Source organism: Rhea pennata, chromosome 2, assembly GCF_028389875.1.
Source record: "Rhea pennata isolate bPtePen1 chromosome 2, bPtePen1.pri, whole genome shotgun sequence".
Taxonomy (NCBI): domain Eukaryota; kingdom Metazoa; phylum Chordata; class Aves; order Rheiformes; family Rheidae; genus Rhea; species Rhea pennata.
The window spans coordinates 92,428,388-92,447,965 of NC_084664.1; the positions used below are offsets into that span (position 1 = coordinate 92,428,388).

The 19,578-nt window shown below is 40.5% G+C and overlaps 1 protein-coding gene across 2 annotated transcripts in view; it reads left to right on the forward strand.

Moving 5' to 3' along the window:
• The window catches only part of MBOAT1 (membrane bound O-acyltransferase domain containing 1), a 57,584-nt gene that overhangs the window by 22,560 nt on the left and 15,446 nt on the right, over positions 1-19,578 (forward strand). Inside the window, exons 3-8 of one of the 2 annotated variants that reach the window (XM_062568033.1) lie at positions 102-179; positions 3,596-3,691; positions 12,339-12,394; positions 14,606-14,660; positions 17,392-17,575; positions 19,298-19,490. In XM_062568033.1, coding sequence (XP_062424017.1) covers positions 102-179; positions 3,596-3,691; positions 12,339-12,394; positions 14,606-14,660; positions 17,392-17,575; positions 19,298-19,490 — 662 coding nt within the window. The remainder of the gene's footprint in view (positions 1-101; positions 180-3,595; positions 3,692-12,338; positions 12,395-14,605; positions 14,661-17,391; positions 17,576-19,297; positions 19,491-19,578) is intronic. The other variant, XM_062568034.1, reaches the window with a different exon arrangement.

Consider the following 19,578-nt stretch of genomic DNA (forward strand, 5'->3'; position numbering starts at 1 on the left):
GTGATACTCTCCTATGATGTAGCATTTGTGTGGAAAAATATTTCCTCAGCCGCTCCAGCTTGCTTAGAAGTTTCTTAAATATTCACTTTGTTGTCTTCAAGGTATTCCATACATCTTTTTGTCCTGGTGATGATGAACTATGGCATTATGAACATGGCGAGTATTCCAAACATCCACAGGTGAGCTTATGTGGCTGCAATTACAGGGCTGCTCCTCTGGACAACTTCCCTCCTTTCATCCAGAGGTGTGAGGATTTTTTAATATCACCTTCTTTTCTCTCCTGCCTTTCTTTCCCAGTTATTTGCAGGAGGTTTGTTTGTTCAGTTACAGAATCATCTATAACTTCATTTTGTGTGTGTGTTTTTTTTTTTTTTTTTTTTTTTTTGCATTGATATATTACATTTCCATATGAAATTGCTATGCCCCAAAGTAGGCTTTTGCAAGCTTAACAACTTATGCCCATGCCTCTGATTTCATAAACTTTGTGAATTCATATTGCCATTGGTATTGTGTCCTTGAGGATGGCTTTTGATAATCCCTTTAATGTGTTTTCCCTCTTGCTGTATGGCCTCTAGCTATTTTCCAGTTACTCTCAAGTTAGGCAGTTTAGTTAAGGTCACTGGCAGCTCAATTTTGTGATATATGAGATAAGTCTTGCATTCATGACTGGGCTTTGAGCTTGAAAAAGTGGCAAGTATTGGGTATGTCATTGCTTTGAAGCAGAGGACTGCAACATCATCAGGAAAAGTTCTAGACCGTTGGATCTTCTTTTTGGTGTCTTGAAGAAGACACTCAGGATTTCTGAAGTGTTTTATCAAGTGAGTGCCTCACTGGGCAAAAGGCAGAAGGCGCTTTGATATGAAAATGAGAACTACATGGAAATTATGCCTGCTTCTTTCACTGGGTAATAGGAAGTGGACATGGAAGAACTTTGCTGCTCAGTAATTTGGCCTTCTTAAATGGGACAACACTCTGTTATAGTTCAGCAAGTGCCTTTTAAATTGTGCAGGCAGAGTTGTTTTACTCCTACCCTTCTGCATAGTTAGGACTTTTTAGGGGAGTACAACTGCTCCTTTATAGCAGTCTAGAGTGACTAGCTATCAGTTATTTCCACTTTTGTGTTGGCCTCGCTTAGAGCATGTAGTTAATACTTTGGGTTGGTTTGGGTGTGTTGCATGTGCTTTCTGTCTCTACACGCCGCACGGCCATTTCTGTAGCTGCTTTTGTCTGTCTGATGAATGCCCATATTCACTGCAGCCTGCACCCAGTAACCAAACCCCCTTCTTAGCTTGTCTTCAGGGCCAGAGCTGTCTGAGGACCTAACGCTCTGACAATCATCTCCCCTTCTTTATCACTCGCTGAGGTGGCTCCTCTCTGCTACTTAAATGGGAGTCCCATCACTTTGTAACATATCTTCGATTGTTTAGAGTAGCTGTTCTGGATCAGAGAACTGAACAGCAGGAATCAAGTATCCAATGCTTATTTGAAGTTGATGTTGTGGTGAGGAAACAGGCAGTTTCAACAGGAAACTCCCTCACACTTGCTGTTTAGCCAGTTAGTCACAATGGGAGAAATTGTTGTATATTGCAGCACAAATTAAGCCACTTTATATAATATTGTCAGCTACTACTGCGAGATGGTCATGTTTTGATTTGAATCACTGTGAAATAGCAATTGAACATGCTGAAAAACCTTAGGAGGGCTGGGAATATTGGGCTAGGTCTTTTCTGCTGTATTCCACTAGCCATAGCTCTCTGACTCAAAGTACATCTACACTATTAATTTGGCAAAATAAACGTAAATTCAAGCTGCTTGAGCATAAACTGTTCATCTGGACAGCCTAAGACCCCCAGGAAGCTTAACAGCAGGAATTGGACTTTTTCCCTAAAAATGCAAGTGAAGGTGAGCAAAGGAAATAAACTACATAGCTTAACCTACCTGCTTTTTTGCCTGGCTATTTTCTGCTAGGGTGCTCAGTGGTCAGGCTATTGGTCTTAACGGCCTGCAAGTTGATGAATTAATTCAACATCTTCAGCAATGTTCTCAGCTGCAGGAGAAATTCAGTATGTCTCTCCTTGACCACCACTTTTTAGTGTACATGCTTTAGGCTTAAGCATCAAGACTCATTTTAGGTGCTTCGTCCCCTCTATCAGAGTTGCATGTGCCAGGCTGTGGTAGCTTGCTGTTGGAGGGATGCCTGTCATTCATTGATGAGAGGGAGCCCAAGAACATTGGTGACGCTGGGCTGGATGCCAGACTGAGAAAAAATAGATAAATTCTGCTCCGAACCTCCTGAAGAAGCTGTCATGTCTCCTCAGTCTGCCTCTCATCCAGCTGTTTGCCATGAGCCATGTGACCTTCAGGTTATATTGTGATCTCTGACTTAACATCCCTCACTGTTACTTGCTTTGCAGTTTATTGGTCCCTAGGAAAGCAAAGCCTATTTATCTTATAGTCAGCCGTGATCTGACCAAGTCTGGCTTGTTTTCAGTCACCTGCTGACCCTTCCTCTTGATGTTTGCTCCCATCTTTACTTCATTTGTCCTGATTGGTCCAATTTTGTAATGTGCATTACAAACCTGCCTGGCTTCCGTTGACTCGGCTTTCCTAGGGCTCCTCTCTGTGCAGGCTGCACAGTTTGGTTCCTCTGTAGGTCTTCGTATCTTCTTGACTGTGTGGCTAACTTCCCCTACTGTACGGACCTCTGGTGGACTTGGTCTCGGCCCATCTGAGATCTAGATGATGTAATCCTTTCATTCTGGGGTCCCAGCTCTCCATCCACTGTCTAGTCTGCTTGGTTTGTTACTTGTCATCTTGTCTCCAAGTTTCCATCTGCTTCTTACCTCTCTGGTATCCTCTTTCCTGCTCTGTCACATGTGTGGAGAGTAAGTTGTAGGAAAGGTTGCATCTGCGCCACCTAGACACTGCAACATGTCCAGTCCTCAGACCGTTCAACCCTTATGACAGGAAGTGTCACACTACCATCCTGCCTATCATATTTTTGTGGTCATCCTGGAAAAATTGGGAGTGAATTTGTCAAGCTCCAGTTAAAGACTGTTTCTGCTGGAAGGAGGCATTCTTCAGCATTTCGTGCTGAAAAGAGTAGGTTCAGTGTCATTATCTCCCTTTAAGATACTCTCTCTCTTCTCATTTTGCATCAGCTTGAAATACTTAAATTTCTGCTAGACCTGAGGGTTGTACAGGTATTTAAAAGATGTTTACAGATAGAAAGGGTGATGGATAATTTCAGCCACACACACTAAATATCATCTGATTTCAAATACCTGAGTTTGACAACAATTTTGAAATAATATGTTGGAGTGGGGAACCCTCCGTAAAACTGAAACACTCAACTTGAAATGATCTCATTTCTTCCCCTCACCCCCCAGTATGAAGAGTCTTCTCTGTTGTGTTGCAACAGGGTACACAAAATTATAAGCCCCCCTCTGAAAATCTTTTGCCAGAGCTTGTAACGTAGATTCAGACTTGTTAACCTAAATTTGCAAAAATAACTGCCCCAAAGCCAATCTGAGTGATTCCAGTTCTTGTTGGTACGTGTGTTGGTAACTATCTGTTCTGTGTATTATGTTTTTAGGTACTCCTTTGTCGTAGCTATGGGATACCTCACGTTATGCCACATAAGCCGAATATACATATTTCACTATGGTATTCTTACTACAGATTTTTCTGGGTGAGTGAGTCTGCAAGCTGAGTCCTGTATCATTTGGTATTAGATAATTTTAGTACATTTTAAAAATAATTCTGTTGTTATCTGGGGAGCTTCTGCAATTTCGTTTGCTTTTAAACTTCTTTTTAGCACTTTCTGTTGTTGTTGTTAAAGGAACAAATACTGTGATTTCAGAGTGAGTCATTGTTTCTGCTGTCTTCTTGCTGGGCGCTGTCTAGTCAGGAAGGTAGAGTTTGTTAGCTACCCATCTTCCTAAACGCAGCCGTTGACCTGGAGTTGTCCTTTCCCATGTTCTGACTTACCTGCACATGGGAAGGGATCCTGGGGCGACCCCAGTGATCTCTGTGGTTCCCCAGGGTCCCTTTCCCCCCCCCCCCCAACCTTGGGACTTGGGTCAGTGGGAGAGGAGGACTTGAGGGGTTACTGAATGGGGGAGCTGGGACATGCCCAACCGGCTTAGAAAGGGATCAGCTTTCGCGCCCTGTGCCTGTGTTTCTGCCACTGGGGCACGTTGTGAGCGTTGTTTAAGTAGCACGACTTTGTATTACTATTCAGTTCTGGTGGAACAATGTTCTTCATATAAACTCTAATCTCTCCGTGTTTGGTTTCACTGAAGCAGTAGAGGATGTCTTGCAAAAAGCGTAGATGCCTTGTAAAAGAAAGGGAGCCTCACGTCTCAGAGATAGATGCTAGGTAATGTTATATATCTTGTTTTTGAGCAGAAGTACATTTCTGCCTAGTTTAAAAACAGCGTGCTAATCCATTTTCCACTTGTTTAATTGAATGTCTGAATGCAGAGTAATTATTAACATAACATGAAAGAACCTCTGTTAGCTGGAACAGTAAGTTGTAGATAGATGCCTCTTCCAAGCCGCAGTCTTCTTACAGGCGTAGAATAGGAAACTGGAGCTTTTTGCTGTGTGCTTATGTCCGGGTGTGTGTGTGTAAGTTGCGGGCAGGGGTTAAGCATTTAAATGCATTTCTGGAAAAATGATATCTGTTCTTCTGAGTCTTTTTTTTTTTTCTTTTTTTCTTAGGGGAGAGGAGAGAAATGGGAAATTATGCATTTAGAGAAAATTTAGTTCTATAATTTTTTTCCTGCTATTCTTTTAATACACAAAAGCATGTTGTGAATGAGCATGACATACCAAGAAGCCTATAAATGGGGCTGGAATGCTATAGCTATGTGTGTGCTGTGAGGCAGAACTCTGCGAGAGCACGCTTTTCTGAATAGAGTATTCAGAAATGTACTGTGAGGCATATTAGCTGTTTCTCTCAGAAGACACTTAATAAGGATACAGCTGAGCTTGAGGGTGGAAGAAGAGGAATGATGACTGTTTTATAGGCTAAGAAGCATTTTTTTGCCCCCTTGATGAAAAGCAAGCTACTTGTATCTAATGAGGAGCTCTAGGATAATAATGGGACCAGAAGAATAGTGCTTAAACTTATTCTCTTGCAAGCTTTTGTCCTGAAACCTCAAGATAAAAACCAGTTTCTAACTTCAATCAAACAGAAAACTGTCAAATAGTAAATGGGCAGGAAAATGTGGAGCAGATGCGAAGCATATCTTCATGTTTTTTAAAAAAACTAAGAATAAATGAAAACACTATAATAATAAAAACTTAAAATCCAAAGTGCTCAAACCCAAGTCAATCTTATAAATCTGTCTTACAATCTGTTTTTCTTGGCCATAAATAATATGTTTCCATTGGGGCCTTATACATACTCCTGGGGTGTTATGACCCAAAGAGATAAAATGTGTCCTCACCACTGTGTCGCCCTGTATCAGCAGAAGCTCAGCTGCCTCTGCTGCAGTGTCCCATGACTGATGACTCCGCAGATGTTGCATGTGGCAGTCTGGTAGCTTTCAAACAGGCTCCTAGCTAGAAGGACGTCCTAAAACATCTCAGAGCTTCAGAAACAACCAAGTTAGGATCCACAGAGCAATGCACTTCTCCCTCCAGCCTCCCAGCCTGCTGGGTGAATGCTGCTGAGAATACTCTAATAGTGAGAACTGCTGAACTTAAGGGAATTGTTAAAAGTGAGCAAAAAGCCTGCAATTGACTGATTTGTATTTGAGGTCTCAGTTATCCTGTATGTTTCTGGTGATACCCAATTGCAGGGAGGAAATACTAATCCACATCAGCTAGGCGTGTAAGCAGTTCTGGTGTTGTCAGCTTTCCAGCATCAGTTCCCTAAAGTGACGAACCGATGTTAAATGAGCGTTTCTCAGTTTCTGTGCTGAAAGCTAGGATACCTCATTTGCTAGGATACCTCATTTACTCTCATGACCTGCTTTATGCACTTAACAGCTCGCATGCATAATCCTTGTGTTTGGAAACTTGCAAACTTGTGTTTGCAACTGTTGTTTTTTTGGTTCCATAGTAACAGTTGGTGGTGCTATTTGTTTTTTATTGCCTCCCCCCCCGCCACCACCTTTTTGAGACCACAGCTTGTAAAAATGCATGTAGATTGAAGAACAGGTAACTTCTGAGTCATGTATTAAGTAAACTCAGAAATGGAAGATCGAACTGTGACTCATCACTTCAAGGTTAAGAAGTAAGGAAACTTGTAGTGGTGACTAGTTAATTCTTCTCGGTTATGCAAAGGATAGTTGTGTTCACTGACTTGCACAAACAGGGCTATACTCAAGCTGGTTGCAGCAGTTTCTTTTTTCACGTGTTGCATTGGAGCTAGGTGAAATGTCCACTTTTTTAGACCGTAAGACAGATTTTTGATGGAAATAAATTCCAGTTTGTTGCACTTGATTTTTTTTAATTGATTTTTTGGAAGTACTTCTCTATATTCTATCACAAAAATGCAATGAAATAACTTGGGAATTTTCTTCAGCAGATTTCTCATACAAAGCTTGATTCATTTTTGACCACTAATAACTTATTACTATACTTCCCCCTTAATCCAAATCAGAAAGAAACATGGGTATTTTATTTTGCTTGCTTTGCTTTGGCATTTATGCATCGTACCTAGGAAAATTAAATCCTAACTCTTTCTCTCTCTTTTTTTCTCTCTCTCATTTCTTCTTCTTTATGCTAAGAGGATTATGCTGGTAAGTTGCCTGGTTTCTTTATGACTTTATAAAAATGATAACACTAACATACATTTTTTCTTTTCTTTGCCTCACAGGCACAGACTGAATATAGCAATATTATAGCTTTAGGCAAAGATTAGTTTAAAACAAAATCAAGGGATCTTGATTTGGGTTTTGGAAATTATTAATAGGTATGTTTTCAGTCTAGCAAACTACATGAGCAAATGCCTTGTGCATATGGTCATCTGGACAGAATTCAGAGGAACTCCTCGTCCATATGAACTTAAGTATGTCTGCTTTAATCTTTTGCTTGGTTGAGACCATAGAGCTTTTCAGTTTCCTTTTGAATTTCATCCAGTGTGAGTAAAATTTCATAGTATTTGCAGTCCATTCAGGGAGGGCCAGAGAGCAATAACCATGCGTATACAGTGAATTTCTTGGTGCCATTCCTTACAGAAAGAAATTCAGTTTGTGAAAATCACCATACGTGCTGGCACTGATTCCAATTCTGTGTTAGTCTGGACGAGAGACTGGAGCCTGAATTGTCAGGGTGACTAAAGCACTCTTTTTCTCCCTGCAGATGTCAGACCTGTACCTCTTGCATTAGTTTTTTTATGGAGATTGCTTTCCAGGACTTGCTGGGCGTCTTCTCTTACCAGCTATACTCCAAATGCAAAAGAACAATGGCACTCTTAGCAAACCACTTTGAAAATGCTGGTCATAGAAAGAGCTCTCCAGAAAAGTCATATAAGCAGATACTTTAGTAAAAAATGTCACTTTAGGCAGTGAATTCTTGTGTGATGGTTAATGCTTTGTTACTGTTTTTATCCCGTCCCAGTGGCTTAGGTTCAACCACAAAAGACAGGAACAAAGGTACAACAGCCAGTTTTTACAATGAAAATATATTTGCTGATGGAAGCAGATACAGATGTACTCTGATGTTTGTTAAAATGCCACACTAAAACTCAACACAGAAATATTAACTTGTCCCATAAGTTTAGCAGGTTGTTTTTACTCCGTTGTCTTTTCAGTGTATGATGTTATCTTTCAAACTCATGAAGTACCATACACTGTTCCCAGTAGTTGTTGTAGGAGCTCTGGATGACTTTGGTCTACAGCAGGTCTCCAGGGGCAGAACAGCAGAGTGGGTGGAGGTGAGTGCAAAGCAAGCAGCTGTAGCTCAGGGCAGGACGCTGCACATAAAACTCTGCCCCGGAAAGAGAAAACGGGCCCTTTTCCATGCCCACCGCTAAGTTTTTATACACTGGAAGCTGCGCTGAGATCACTTACCATCGGTTACACAGAAGTCCTGGAAGAGTCACAAGATGAGAATTGCCAATTAGCCAAATTTCAGCTAGTGAGTCAGTACTAGAAAGCTCCATATCTAGTGTGTCCTGAGGTGCTTCTCCAGAAATCAGTGTTCTCTGAAATAAAATATTTTGCTCCTGGAGGTCTAAGAAGGACTGTTCATCAGCTTTCACAGGAAAAAAAAAAAAAAAAAAAAAAGAGAGAGAGAGAGAGAGAAAAAACCCACCTTGAAGCAAGTTGGAAATTGTTTGGGAGGTATCAGCATGTTTAATGAAATATTGCTCCCCTGCATGCTTCAGCATATCTGTGGCTTTTTTATTGCAATGGGAAGTAACAACCTGTTGCCAGCGAGACATCGTGGTGTCCTGGCCCAGTGGCCGCCTCCGCGCTGCCGTCACTGGTCACTGCCATAGCAGGGGCTCCCGGGGGGAGGTTTCCATACGGATTTCAAGGCTCTACAGATAAACCTGAAATAAATGTTTGCTGGTTTGGGCTCTTGTCTGCAATGAGCCTTTTGACTCCACCTACTCTCCTAGTGAAATCAGGTCAGTGGAAACTATTTCTAGCTCATGTGTGCCAGCCTCCTCTGTGGGATTAGCTCAGGTCAGACAGACACTGCTTGGGAAATGGCTTTTCTCTTGCAACTATTAAAGTTGGGCTTACAGCAGGATCCCCTCTGAGATACGGAGAGGATCCCCGAGGTAGGCTGCAAACTGATGCTGACATACTTCATTCCCTAGGCCTATGCTTCCAGGCAAATTTATTTTCTTGGGACAAGCCATGTTTAAAATGATTTTTAACTGATATGTTTTCCTTTAGAAGGTTTAACTAGTGAGGACAAAAACCTTTACCTATATTCAACATCCTCTGTAAACTGTCCCATCTTTGTCTTGTCCCACTGTTTTTCAAGGTGTCAAACTTTAGGTACAGATGCTATTTCTCTATTTGTTGGAATTTACTATTTCATTACTGACTCCCTGGGACAATTTCTTGATTCTTAATTAAAACTTGGCCCCTATGTCCTGTGTGTAGGAGGTACGATGCAGCAGCCACCTGAGGCTAAACTCTTAGCTAGCAGAGAAAACGCAGACGGGGTCACCCCACCGGTCAGTCCAATTTGGTGTTTCTGTCACAGTTCGTAGCCGTGGTGTTTAGTATGATGGATGAAGAGGAGAGGCTGTGGAATCGGACAGCTTAGCGTGTAGCTGCAAAGCGTTTGCAAGGTGTTGGGGGGGTGGGTGGAGTTCACCAGGTCTGAGGTCTAGGCTTCTAAAAGTACGCGTACTGTTCCCAATGCCTTGCTCCTACGACTAGATCTTTGAGCTTCATCTCTAAATGCAAGTTTAGTAGGTAGATGGCCTCTCTCTCTCTTTTTCAAACTTTTATATATTTATTTATTTATTTTATTTCTACCTAATACTTCATGCCACCCCGAGAACCTGTGCATCTCTTTTGTCAGGAGTATGTCAGGAGTAAAAAGATGTTGGGGAGATAGACTTTTAACTCCCCTTCTTGTTTGTAGCTCTTACAACTTTTCCAGTAGAGTCAAAGGTTTAAAATATTAGTGTATGTCAGAGAAAAACGTAACCATGTGTGATAAGATGTTGCATTTTATGCATTAACTTAATCAATGTTTTATTGCTGTTTAAAATCAGAGGTTACCTGAATGGCTGAACAGAAATGGCAATTTAGTACTTCAGTATCACTAGGCTTTAATCGTAATCGCTTAAAGGCGGATAGGCGAGGGAGGAGGAGGATGTTCCCTGTTCACCTGAAACCTTGTGTACCCTTTCCAGAAAGGTTTAATGTTACCTGGTCTCAGTCATGTGAAGGGTTTTGATCGTTTTGTGGGTTGCTTTCCTACAGCAGGTTTCCCCCTCCCTGCGGGGACTATGCCAAGCCTGAGTCTGGAGGACTTGTCCTATTCGCTCTTTTTTTTTTTTTTTTTTTTTTTTTCTGATGCCAGCAGGAGAGGGAACTGGAGGTATTTCAGATAGGTTGTGGGTCACCCTGCCACCCCCAGCGTCAGCAGTGTCACTTCTGTGGTCACTGTTCCAGGGGGACAGGCTGGACCTCTTTTCTCATTAGACTTGTTCCACTGGGTTACGACGTGCCAGGAATGACTCTGAATCCCTAATATAGCTAAAAAGAACCTCTCTCTCCTCCGTGTTTATACATTGTACGGCTTTAATGCAGGCTGCGCTTGTGCTTCCCTTAATTAATCAGCACATCAGATTTGTTTGCATTTTGGTTCTCTCTGGCTTACAGTGGGGGGCCCAATTTTCGAAGACATCTATCTAGATTTAGGCACTTAAAGGCCCACAGTTTTGGCTCTGAGCCTGAGGTTTAAAGTTACCCATTTCAGTTTTAACATGAAGTGTTTGCTGTTAGAGGGAAACCTGTGACAAATTGAACCAGTTTTAACTAAGTGTTAGTGTTCGACTGTAAAGCTAAAGGGTCAAGCATTGACAAAATAAAAAAAAAATCTGTGTTTGCAGTAGAACTGCTCTTTCATTGAGAACCTCTGTCTTTCTTAAGGATTAAAAAAAACCTTCTTTTTGTGCTTAAAGCTTTGGGATTTATGTATTTTTGAAAGGAAAGCTAAATGTTGTCTGAATAGGAAAACCCATCTGGAGAAATAGGATGTTGAAGATAATGGGGAAAGTGCTTTATAAGGAACTTTTCACTGGAAAAAAATTGAAAGGAGAGTTGGAAAAAATATAGTAACACTGTTTAACAGTCCTGGACAATGGAAAATCATTACTGGATTTGCCCATTTTTTAGCTGGCATCAGAACTCTAGATGCCCCAAAAAGCCTTGGTGGCACAGCTGTCTTCCAGATCTGTATATACCCAATCCGGTTCTGGGTTTTAGGTGCAATACTAACATTATGTTAGCATTATGTTTATATTGACATTTCAAGAGAAATTTGCTAAAACTGTACAAATAGTTTTCTATTAAGAAATCAGTTGCTATTGCATATTCTCTGTTTTGGGGTAGAAAACAGAAATCTATCCACACAGATTTACATGTGGATGCTTGAAAGATGTCAGCCACATTTAATACAAAAAAGTAGAGATGACTTTCAATGAAGGAATATCTTTATCTAGTACTCTTGTGTTTACTATGCTCAGCATATTAATTATCTGTAAAATCAGTTTGATTTTTCACAGTGGGATAATGGGAATGCAAACAGTCTTAGCCTTTGGGTTTATACTTGATTTTAGACAGTAGATCAGTTTGAGGAATGATGATTTAGAATCTCTTGAAAATCCCTGTAATATTAAACTGTTATGTTAGACAGAGATATAATTGAATATACCTTTATTTTTTCTTACCTTACCTTTTTTCTTATCTTTTCTGTGAAACTGATTTTATATATGGTCACCATAAATAATGCTCTTTGCATAATTAATTTACACCTCCTGACTATTACAGTTATGAAGGTCCTAGTTGCTAGATGGAGATCTGAGCTGTACATGTTGGGGAGAGAGGATGGGGAGAGGCAGCATTAGTGGGAGCTCTTCACTCATGTTTCCTGGCATGGATCCTTCCAGGGGACAGGTGTCGAATGCTGAGTTTTATATTTAGGGCTCCATAGCATTTAAAAGTTGTATGCAAACAGCAGTTAGCACCAAAAGAAACTCTGCCTATGAGGGACTGGCCAGTGTCCCTGCCTGTTGGGCACGCAACTTTCCCTGTTGCAGCCTCGGAGCCAGCTCATGTTTTCAGGAGCTTGTAGATCTCAGGTGGTCGTGTTGCCAGGAGACAGGTGGGAGACCGTGTGCTGTTCTAACAGCTATTTTGATATTTGTGCTTTATCAGTAAGGATGTATGTATGTGCAGAGCTGACACTGGTTTAGGACAGTGAGGAGCTGAACAGTGGGAGAGTAACCATAAGGGAAGTCAGATACAGCAGTATCGCCCTCCAGCTTTGCATCCTACGAGGCTTGAGCTTGGTCTTTGCACAAAAGGGAGCCCAATGGATTGCAGAAGATGGGATTTCTTAGAGTGGTGTGATTTCTTCTGGATTATAATTTGTACTGCTGCAGGATGGAGAGATGTAAAATAAGGCCTTGTGTGCACTTACTGGTTTGAAGTTGCAGTGCAAATTACTGTGGGTTAGTTCTGAGCCCAGGCAATTGTGTTCTGACCATGTTCCTCCTTCAGTTTTAATTGGGTATTTTTGGCTGGTTGCAAATACTGTTATGCTTTTTAAAGACATTAAATTGAAAAGACAGGTTATAATTTGTATTAAAAGACATATAATTGTTGTTTCTGTCTTTGTTATAGTCCCTTGATGATAATTACACAGAAGATCACAACACTTGCATGCCAGCTCCATGATGGTAAGAAAAGAAATCGCTTCCCATGTCCTGAAGACAGCATTTTTATTCCAGTGCCGCCTTTGGTTGAATTATGGAGTGGATTAACGTAGTTCAGTGAGTTATTCTACACGAAGAAGAAAAATGCTTTGTGGAGGAAAACAAGTTATTTCAGGTTTTGATCAGTTCTCTAGAATCAGCTGTCCTTGCAAAACTGAAGAGAACTGTTTCCCTGTTGGGGGCTGATTCCTTTCCTTCTGTTTCCCAATTCTGATTTTAGCTAGTCTCTGTATTAGCTATTTGGGCATTACTGTGCATCTCCACCGAGCTCTCTGAAGTTGTTTTGGATTTTTAGACTAAAATCTAGCCTCTTTTTTAATACATAGGTCCAGGAATTAATATCAGTGTAGTCAACTGTACTATCACTGGAATATTCAGTGATACAACCCTTTGTGAATTGTGAGAGTTGGAATTCAGTAGCTTTTTCCCTGTGCAGGGAAAGGCTCAATTACAGGTAAAATAATGTTATCTTCGGCCTCACTCTGTGCTGTGTTAAGGAGCGTTATTATTCTCCTTGTCTCTAGTATGGTGTGAAGGCTAGAAATACCAGTTGTCTTCAGTACTGTTACTGCTCATGTCTATTGCTGTTGCAGTGTGGACTTCCAGTGGTCTGAGGCCCATTAGGTTAAGCCTTGGGTGACTACGTAGTTGGCTCTAGAGTTGTGATGACCTAGAATTTAGGTGGTGGCCACACTACAGATTGCTGAGGCTGGGTTTTTTTACAGGCTGGGTCTACACGAGTGTCTTTGATACTTTGAGCAGATGATAGCAGGTGCAGCTTGAAGCTCTGCAGGGACTAACTGACGTTATCATTGACCTGCATGTTGCTGGGGCTTCTCTGCCTCTGTTATTTAAGCTAACCAGCTCAGGTGTCGCTGCATGCCATCGTGGTGTACAGCCTAGATGTACGCTTAGGATTTTGGAGGTAAGCGAACAGACAGAGAAGACATAACAGCAGAGGTAGGAGCATTTCAAACAAAATAGAAATCCTAAAAATTAATTATGGTGGAAGAGGCTCATTGTGTTGTGAACATCCATATATGGAACAGTTGATCAAACGGAGGCAGCTTGCAGTTCAAGCACTAGTGAGAAATCTCAATTTGTAAAAATTTAATGCAGCTGTCCATAAATGGAAAAAGGCAAACAAAATACCCAGGCCTTTAAGTAACTAAATGCTTAATTTTTTTGCTGGAACTTGCACCCTTCCAGCACATAAATAGAGGAGAGAGAATGGAAATGAACAGCTTATCATGAGTCTTTTTAGGAAATGGAACTTAAGTGTATGTGCATACAGGTCTATCAGTAATTGTAGCCAATACATTGAGAACATCAGTGTTAATTGATGCCAAGGCCCTGTTCTTATGAAGATGTGTATATGCGTGTTCAGCATCGCATTGTGACTCATCCGGCAGTGAGCTGAACTGAAGTTGGTGGGATTCCTCACAGTGTGCCCAGCTAAAGATTTAAAATGAAGGCTTTAAAGTATTTGGTCTTTACACACTTGCCTTCCTACAAGATTTTTCCATAGATTTCTTGAGGCAGCGAGTCTGTGCCCTACCTCTGGCCCCAAAGGTCTCATGAGCTCAACGGGAGATTGCCCTTCCAGTCTGGACCTTGTACAATTCCCAATTATTACTGATGTGTGTGTTTAGGCTTGCTCCAGGAGCAGACAGCTAGGCTGCTAGTTTGCACTAGTGGAGCTTCTGTTTCTTGAGAGCCCATTTCTCTTCCCCTGCCCAGTCATCCTGCTGTGAAATGCTCCATTTCTCAGCAAGGAGTCAGCGGGAGGCTTGTGCTTAAATGAGCCAGCAGCTTCTGGGAACGGAGGTTTTTCCAGCACAGGGTTGTTAGTAGAGGCTGCTGGGGGGTTGCTACCAGTTGGTGGCATTGCAAGGCGCATTGTGTGTGCAGGAATGCTATGATGACTACTGAAAGCACAGCAGGGTGAGAAAGGGGCAATGAGGTGGGGAATGGGGTAAAGAAGTAGGGTAGAGTATGAATAGACTTGACCTCGAAGTTAAAAAGTTGGAACTATATTACCACTGCCTCTCACAAAAAAATCCCTGAAGCCTGTAGTTTTAGGAACTTATCTGTGGGATAGAAACATAAGGCTTGGTGATGGCTTTCTGTGCTTAGCTTTTGGAAGGCTCTAATGTGATTTTTATTTCTTTCTAGGAATAGGGCGACAAGCTGAGGAACTCACTGCTGAGCAAAATCGACTTGCTGTAAAGTAAGAATTTAATTCCCCACTTGATTTGTGTTTAATCTCAGTAAAGAAGTTTAGGGTTTTCTTTTTCTTTTCCCTTATGATGTCAGTACCAGCTTAATAGCACAGCCATGAAAATGTTCCCTACTTTTTTTCTAGTCCATGATGGGGAAAAAAGAGCTACCTACTTTTTCTATTTTCTTGAGCAATTGTAACTGCTTTTGTAATGGTGCTGTCAATGCCCACCTTACGTGAACATAGCTTCTCTGTTATATTCATTTTTTTTTAACCCCTCCCTCCCCCCGCTCCCCTCCGCAACAAAAGTGGTCTTTGCTGAATCAGTTCCTTAATACTCAGACTAGGGCTGTCGTATATGGACTTTTCAGCTGTCATCTTCATTCTATCCACATTATTCCCGTTTTTCCACAGTAAAACATTCCTCATCTGTCACCACACTGCTGCATAGTACAAACACATTTTGGCTGGACTCTGACACTTCAAAAGGTGAATTTCTCTGCCATAATTCTTGGACCCTGAAATTTTATTTTTCCTATCTCCATCCATAAAATTGATACTTCTGGTCTTTCAAGTTAATGTGACTAGTCTTCTCATTTTCAGAGGGAGATAACATGATGCTTATGTATTCAAGCATCTGTCTTTTTCCCTAGCCCTACCCCTACCATTCCACCTCCCCCCTTTTGACTTCCTGTCTTAATGGAAGTGCAAGATGAAGGTGAATTCTTTTTGGGACGAATTAGTGTTACAGTTGTAACTGATTTTCACCATGAAGTATTTGTTTAGGCCCAGGGAAATTGTTTCCTTAGTTGGCAAGGCAGAAAATTGAACCATCAGAAAAATCTGCCTATGAGATTATGAAAGTAAGAAGGAAGTTGTTTCTTGAAAAGCAAAAAACCCTGTAGGAAGGCTTATATAACTTTTGCTCTGACCCGTAGCTGTGTGTGCCTATTTTTAAGACTCATAACATAATGTTGAACTGCACTGGGCCCATGTGACCATTTGATTAGCTCTGGTCAAATTCTCACTAAACAGACTTTTTTCCTTTGTACAGTAGATGAGCTCATAACATAAAAGTCCATGCCAATAGCTCAAGTGTCAGTGGCAGGCAAATCATAACTAAAGAGTTTTAAATCCCTTTTTGTAATACAGCCTTTTGTCTTCCCTCCTGTTCTTGATCTGTTTTTGTTTCTCACTCATCCTCTGTACATTCCTTCGTGCATTGCTCATGTCTCCCCACCCACCACGTGCAGAATCTGAGTTGAAACTAATGGCTTTATTTTTAATCATACTGTAGAGCTCAGAAGCCCAAATCATGGAACTGACTTTGAAGAGCAAAAAGATGATCCTTCCCCCAAATTGTTTGCCGCCTACTGCATCTTTCTAGCAAATGGTTTCATCAGAGAACATGTCATTCAGAAACTAACATCTACAATAACCAGCAGAGTGAAAGCACAAAATCCCTGGCTAAGCCAACTGTTTATTCAAACTAATTCCGCTTCAGAATAAAAGTAGGAAACAGCAAATGTTTAACTATTGCTTAGATTTTCTGCTAAAAATCTGTGGTTTAGTCTGAATTAATTTTAGGTGGGTTTTAGTTTATGCATGTCTGTCTGTACCTTGGGCAGGAGAATCTTTAAACACAATACCCTAGTTTCTGTTCCTGACTGGGGAGTGCTCATTGACTTTGACTGGTGACTATCAGCAAATTCATGGAAAGCATTGTGCATCTGAATGCAGAATTCAAATGGTGGCATCTTCTGTCACATAAATAAAGCAAACCTAGCACTGTCGAAACTGTAGTAAGGCTGAGAAGCCTGTATGTTTTTTTTTTTTAATTATTTTTTTTTAAAGTCCTACTAACCTGTGGTGTTGACAGTGGATCTTCTCCATTTAACATTTAACAGTAAAATCCTCAAAGAAACCTGTGGCATATGCACTAGCAAAATGGAAATAATGAACAAGATTGCTTTCTTTGCTTTTCATCTTCAGATGTCTTTTGATTTATGCATTTCTTCTCCTCTTGCTTCCTTTTCCTGTTCATGATGCAATATAGGCAATTACTTCCTTTATTTGCACAGTAGGACAAAGTGACTTTTCATTCTGTTCCCATACTTTTAATATCACACTTCCCATTTTTCAAAAGGCTGAGCTGTACAGGCACCTGCTTTGAGAAGAGGTGGGTGAGAACTTCTCTCACATTGACAGTCATTGCCTTAAACACGTCCTGCCTTATAGTTTGCATAAAAATGCAAACCATTGCATTGCACAGCTTGGTCAGTCTAGGGTTATTCAACTTGTGGTCTGCCAGCCGTTACTAGTCCATGCCGTATTGGACAAATGTCCAAAAACTGTTATCAGTTCCTGACTGCTGTTTCTGGTGGCCTGTTCAAATGTTACAAATCCGTTTGAGAGCAGATACTTAAATTTATGAGTATTTTTAACTAAAATGTTTCTAATAATATGATTACAACTTTTCAGATTAGTAGCATTTTGTTTACCTGTCATTTAAGTACTTTTGCATTGCTCTTGTCCTGACTGCCACTTGCCAGTCATTACTGGGATATGAGAGGGGCAGTGCATCATCTTCTCCAAAATAAATGAATTGAGTTTTCAGCTGGGTGGGAGGGAGGAGAGAGGTGAGGACTGAAACAGACAGGATAACCAACAGCACCCATAAAAGCTTTTGGTATGTTTTTCCTTGTTTTTTAGTTTTGTTCTATGTGGATGTTTTTCACAGGACCAGACCTTCTTTACTGGAGTACTTAAGTTATCTCCTCAATTTTATGAGCATCATAGCTGGGCCGTGCAGCAATTACAAGGATTACATAGCCTTCATTGAAGGAAGGCACGTGCACATGAAACTCTTGGAAGTGAACTGGAAGCAGAAGGGTTATGACAGACTTCCTGATCCATCTCCAACTGTAAGTTTTAAATTGACAAAGATTTATTCTAAAGGGCAGGAGAGTACAGCTTTGTACATGATTCTCATAGTTATAAGACGAAAAGCCATTTTTGGATTATCTTCCCAGTAAATGTTACTGTATGTTTTTTCTGTGAAGTGGCTGTTTATTTATTTATTTATTTATTTATTTATTTATTTATTTATTTTTTTTTAATCATGGAGTCAAGGGTGAAGGAGATAGTGTCTTTCTCTTGAATTTCCAGAGTGTGTTTGCTTGCAAAACAGGTCATTTGTTAATGAGCGTCTTCTGTTGAGAATTGGGAATGTTCTGCAAGTTCTGATAATTCTGAAGTGCGGTACAGCTCCAGAGAAAGAAAAGAAAGAAAACAGGGCATCTTATCAGGAGGAAAAGCTGAACGCTGCCTGTAATACAGCAGATACCAGGAGTACAGGAATCATGGCTGATCAGAAACTGTAGCCTGCCTAGATCCTTTTCAAGAGAGTTTCACACTTTAAGATGACTCAGAGTTCATTTTTCACTTAAAAGGCTGAAATGGATAAGTTTAACACTATTTTGGGGGGTTTTATTTTTTATGTTCCCTGAAGACCACCTTATAAGTTGCTTCTTGTATGGCAGGATAACATGAGAACCAGATTTCTCTACCTTAACTTAAGGCAACACTGAAAATGTAGCTTCCTAAGTGAGTGCAGAATGCCTTCTCTAAAGTGGAGCATGTGCCTATACAGATCTGGTTCCTATCTCATGTGGTGGTATCTCCATGGAATTCAGTGGTCTTAGTTCTGATTTATATCAGTAAGAGTGAGTCCAGAACCAGGCCTATATGTTACATGCAAGTCTGCAGAGATTAATAAAATTTGCATTATGATCAATTTAAAATTAATTACACATTAGACCTTTATTGAATATGAAGTATATTCAAAAAGAATAATCAGATCAAAAATGTGCTGTTATTTAAATAATATTGCACTTTTAAAATTTAAAAACTTGCACTTTTGAAAGTTGTTATTTTTTTGAGAAAGTACAAGTCACTTCTTACATGGTATCTAAGTGCGAGATTTACCTCCTTGTATTATGACTGTGTCAAGGAATGTTTACTTCTGGTGCATATTTGAAATCCAACTTCTAAATACTAGCATGATTCTGTCAATAATTTCGGTGTATAAAAAGCTAGAGAGCAAAAACACAAGGTAGCATGGTGTAGCAGATACTCATATCATTGGAAAGACTGCATGTTGTGTAAGATGTGTATTTTTCTGAAAAGTGATTTTTAGCAAGACATTTGGATGATAGCTAGATGGTAAGACCTATTGTCCTGATTTTGGATTCCAGGAGAAACTCAGTCTTTTCTTCTAGGAGGTGACAGTGCATGTAGGAAAACTTTCTGCTTTCTGTTGTGCATTCCCTCACACCTCCGTTTAAAAACTTCTAAGAGTCTCTGGTGAAGTTCAAGCTGGAGTTCTCTGGTGATGACCAGCTTTGACTTTATTCTCCTTTATACCCATGGACAGATAGTTCAGTAAGCCACATTATACTTAACTGTGGTCTTTGGCCTTCTTGTTGTCACCTCTTCTAAATTAATTATCATGGCCTTTGCTGCTGCTAACTGCATTGGCTCTTGAATCCCATTCTTTTCATATGTGGTGAGCACTGCTTTTCTCCCCCCCCCCCCTTTAAGTAAATACTTCTAATGAATGTTTCATTGTCCTTTGTGCCTTTTAGGGAGCAGTGATGTACAAGCTGTGTATCACAGTTGTATCTCTAGTTTTGTTCTTAACACTTACCAAGAACTTCCCTGTGGCATATATTGTTGATAATGAATTTCTTGAGAAAACATCCTTCTTGTCAAGACTTGGTTACCTGTATGTTGTTACACAGGCAGCAAAGCCAAAGTATTACTTTGCATGGACGTTAGGTAAGTCTGGCTATGTCGCTTACTTCTGTCAGTAATAAATCAGTTTGTAAATGTGGGGATATGGGTCTGAAAGAATAATAAACAGGCC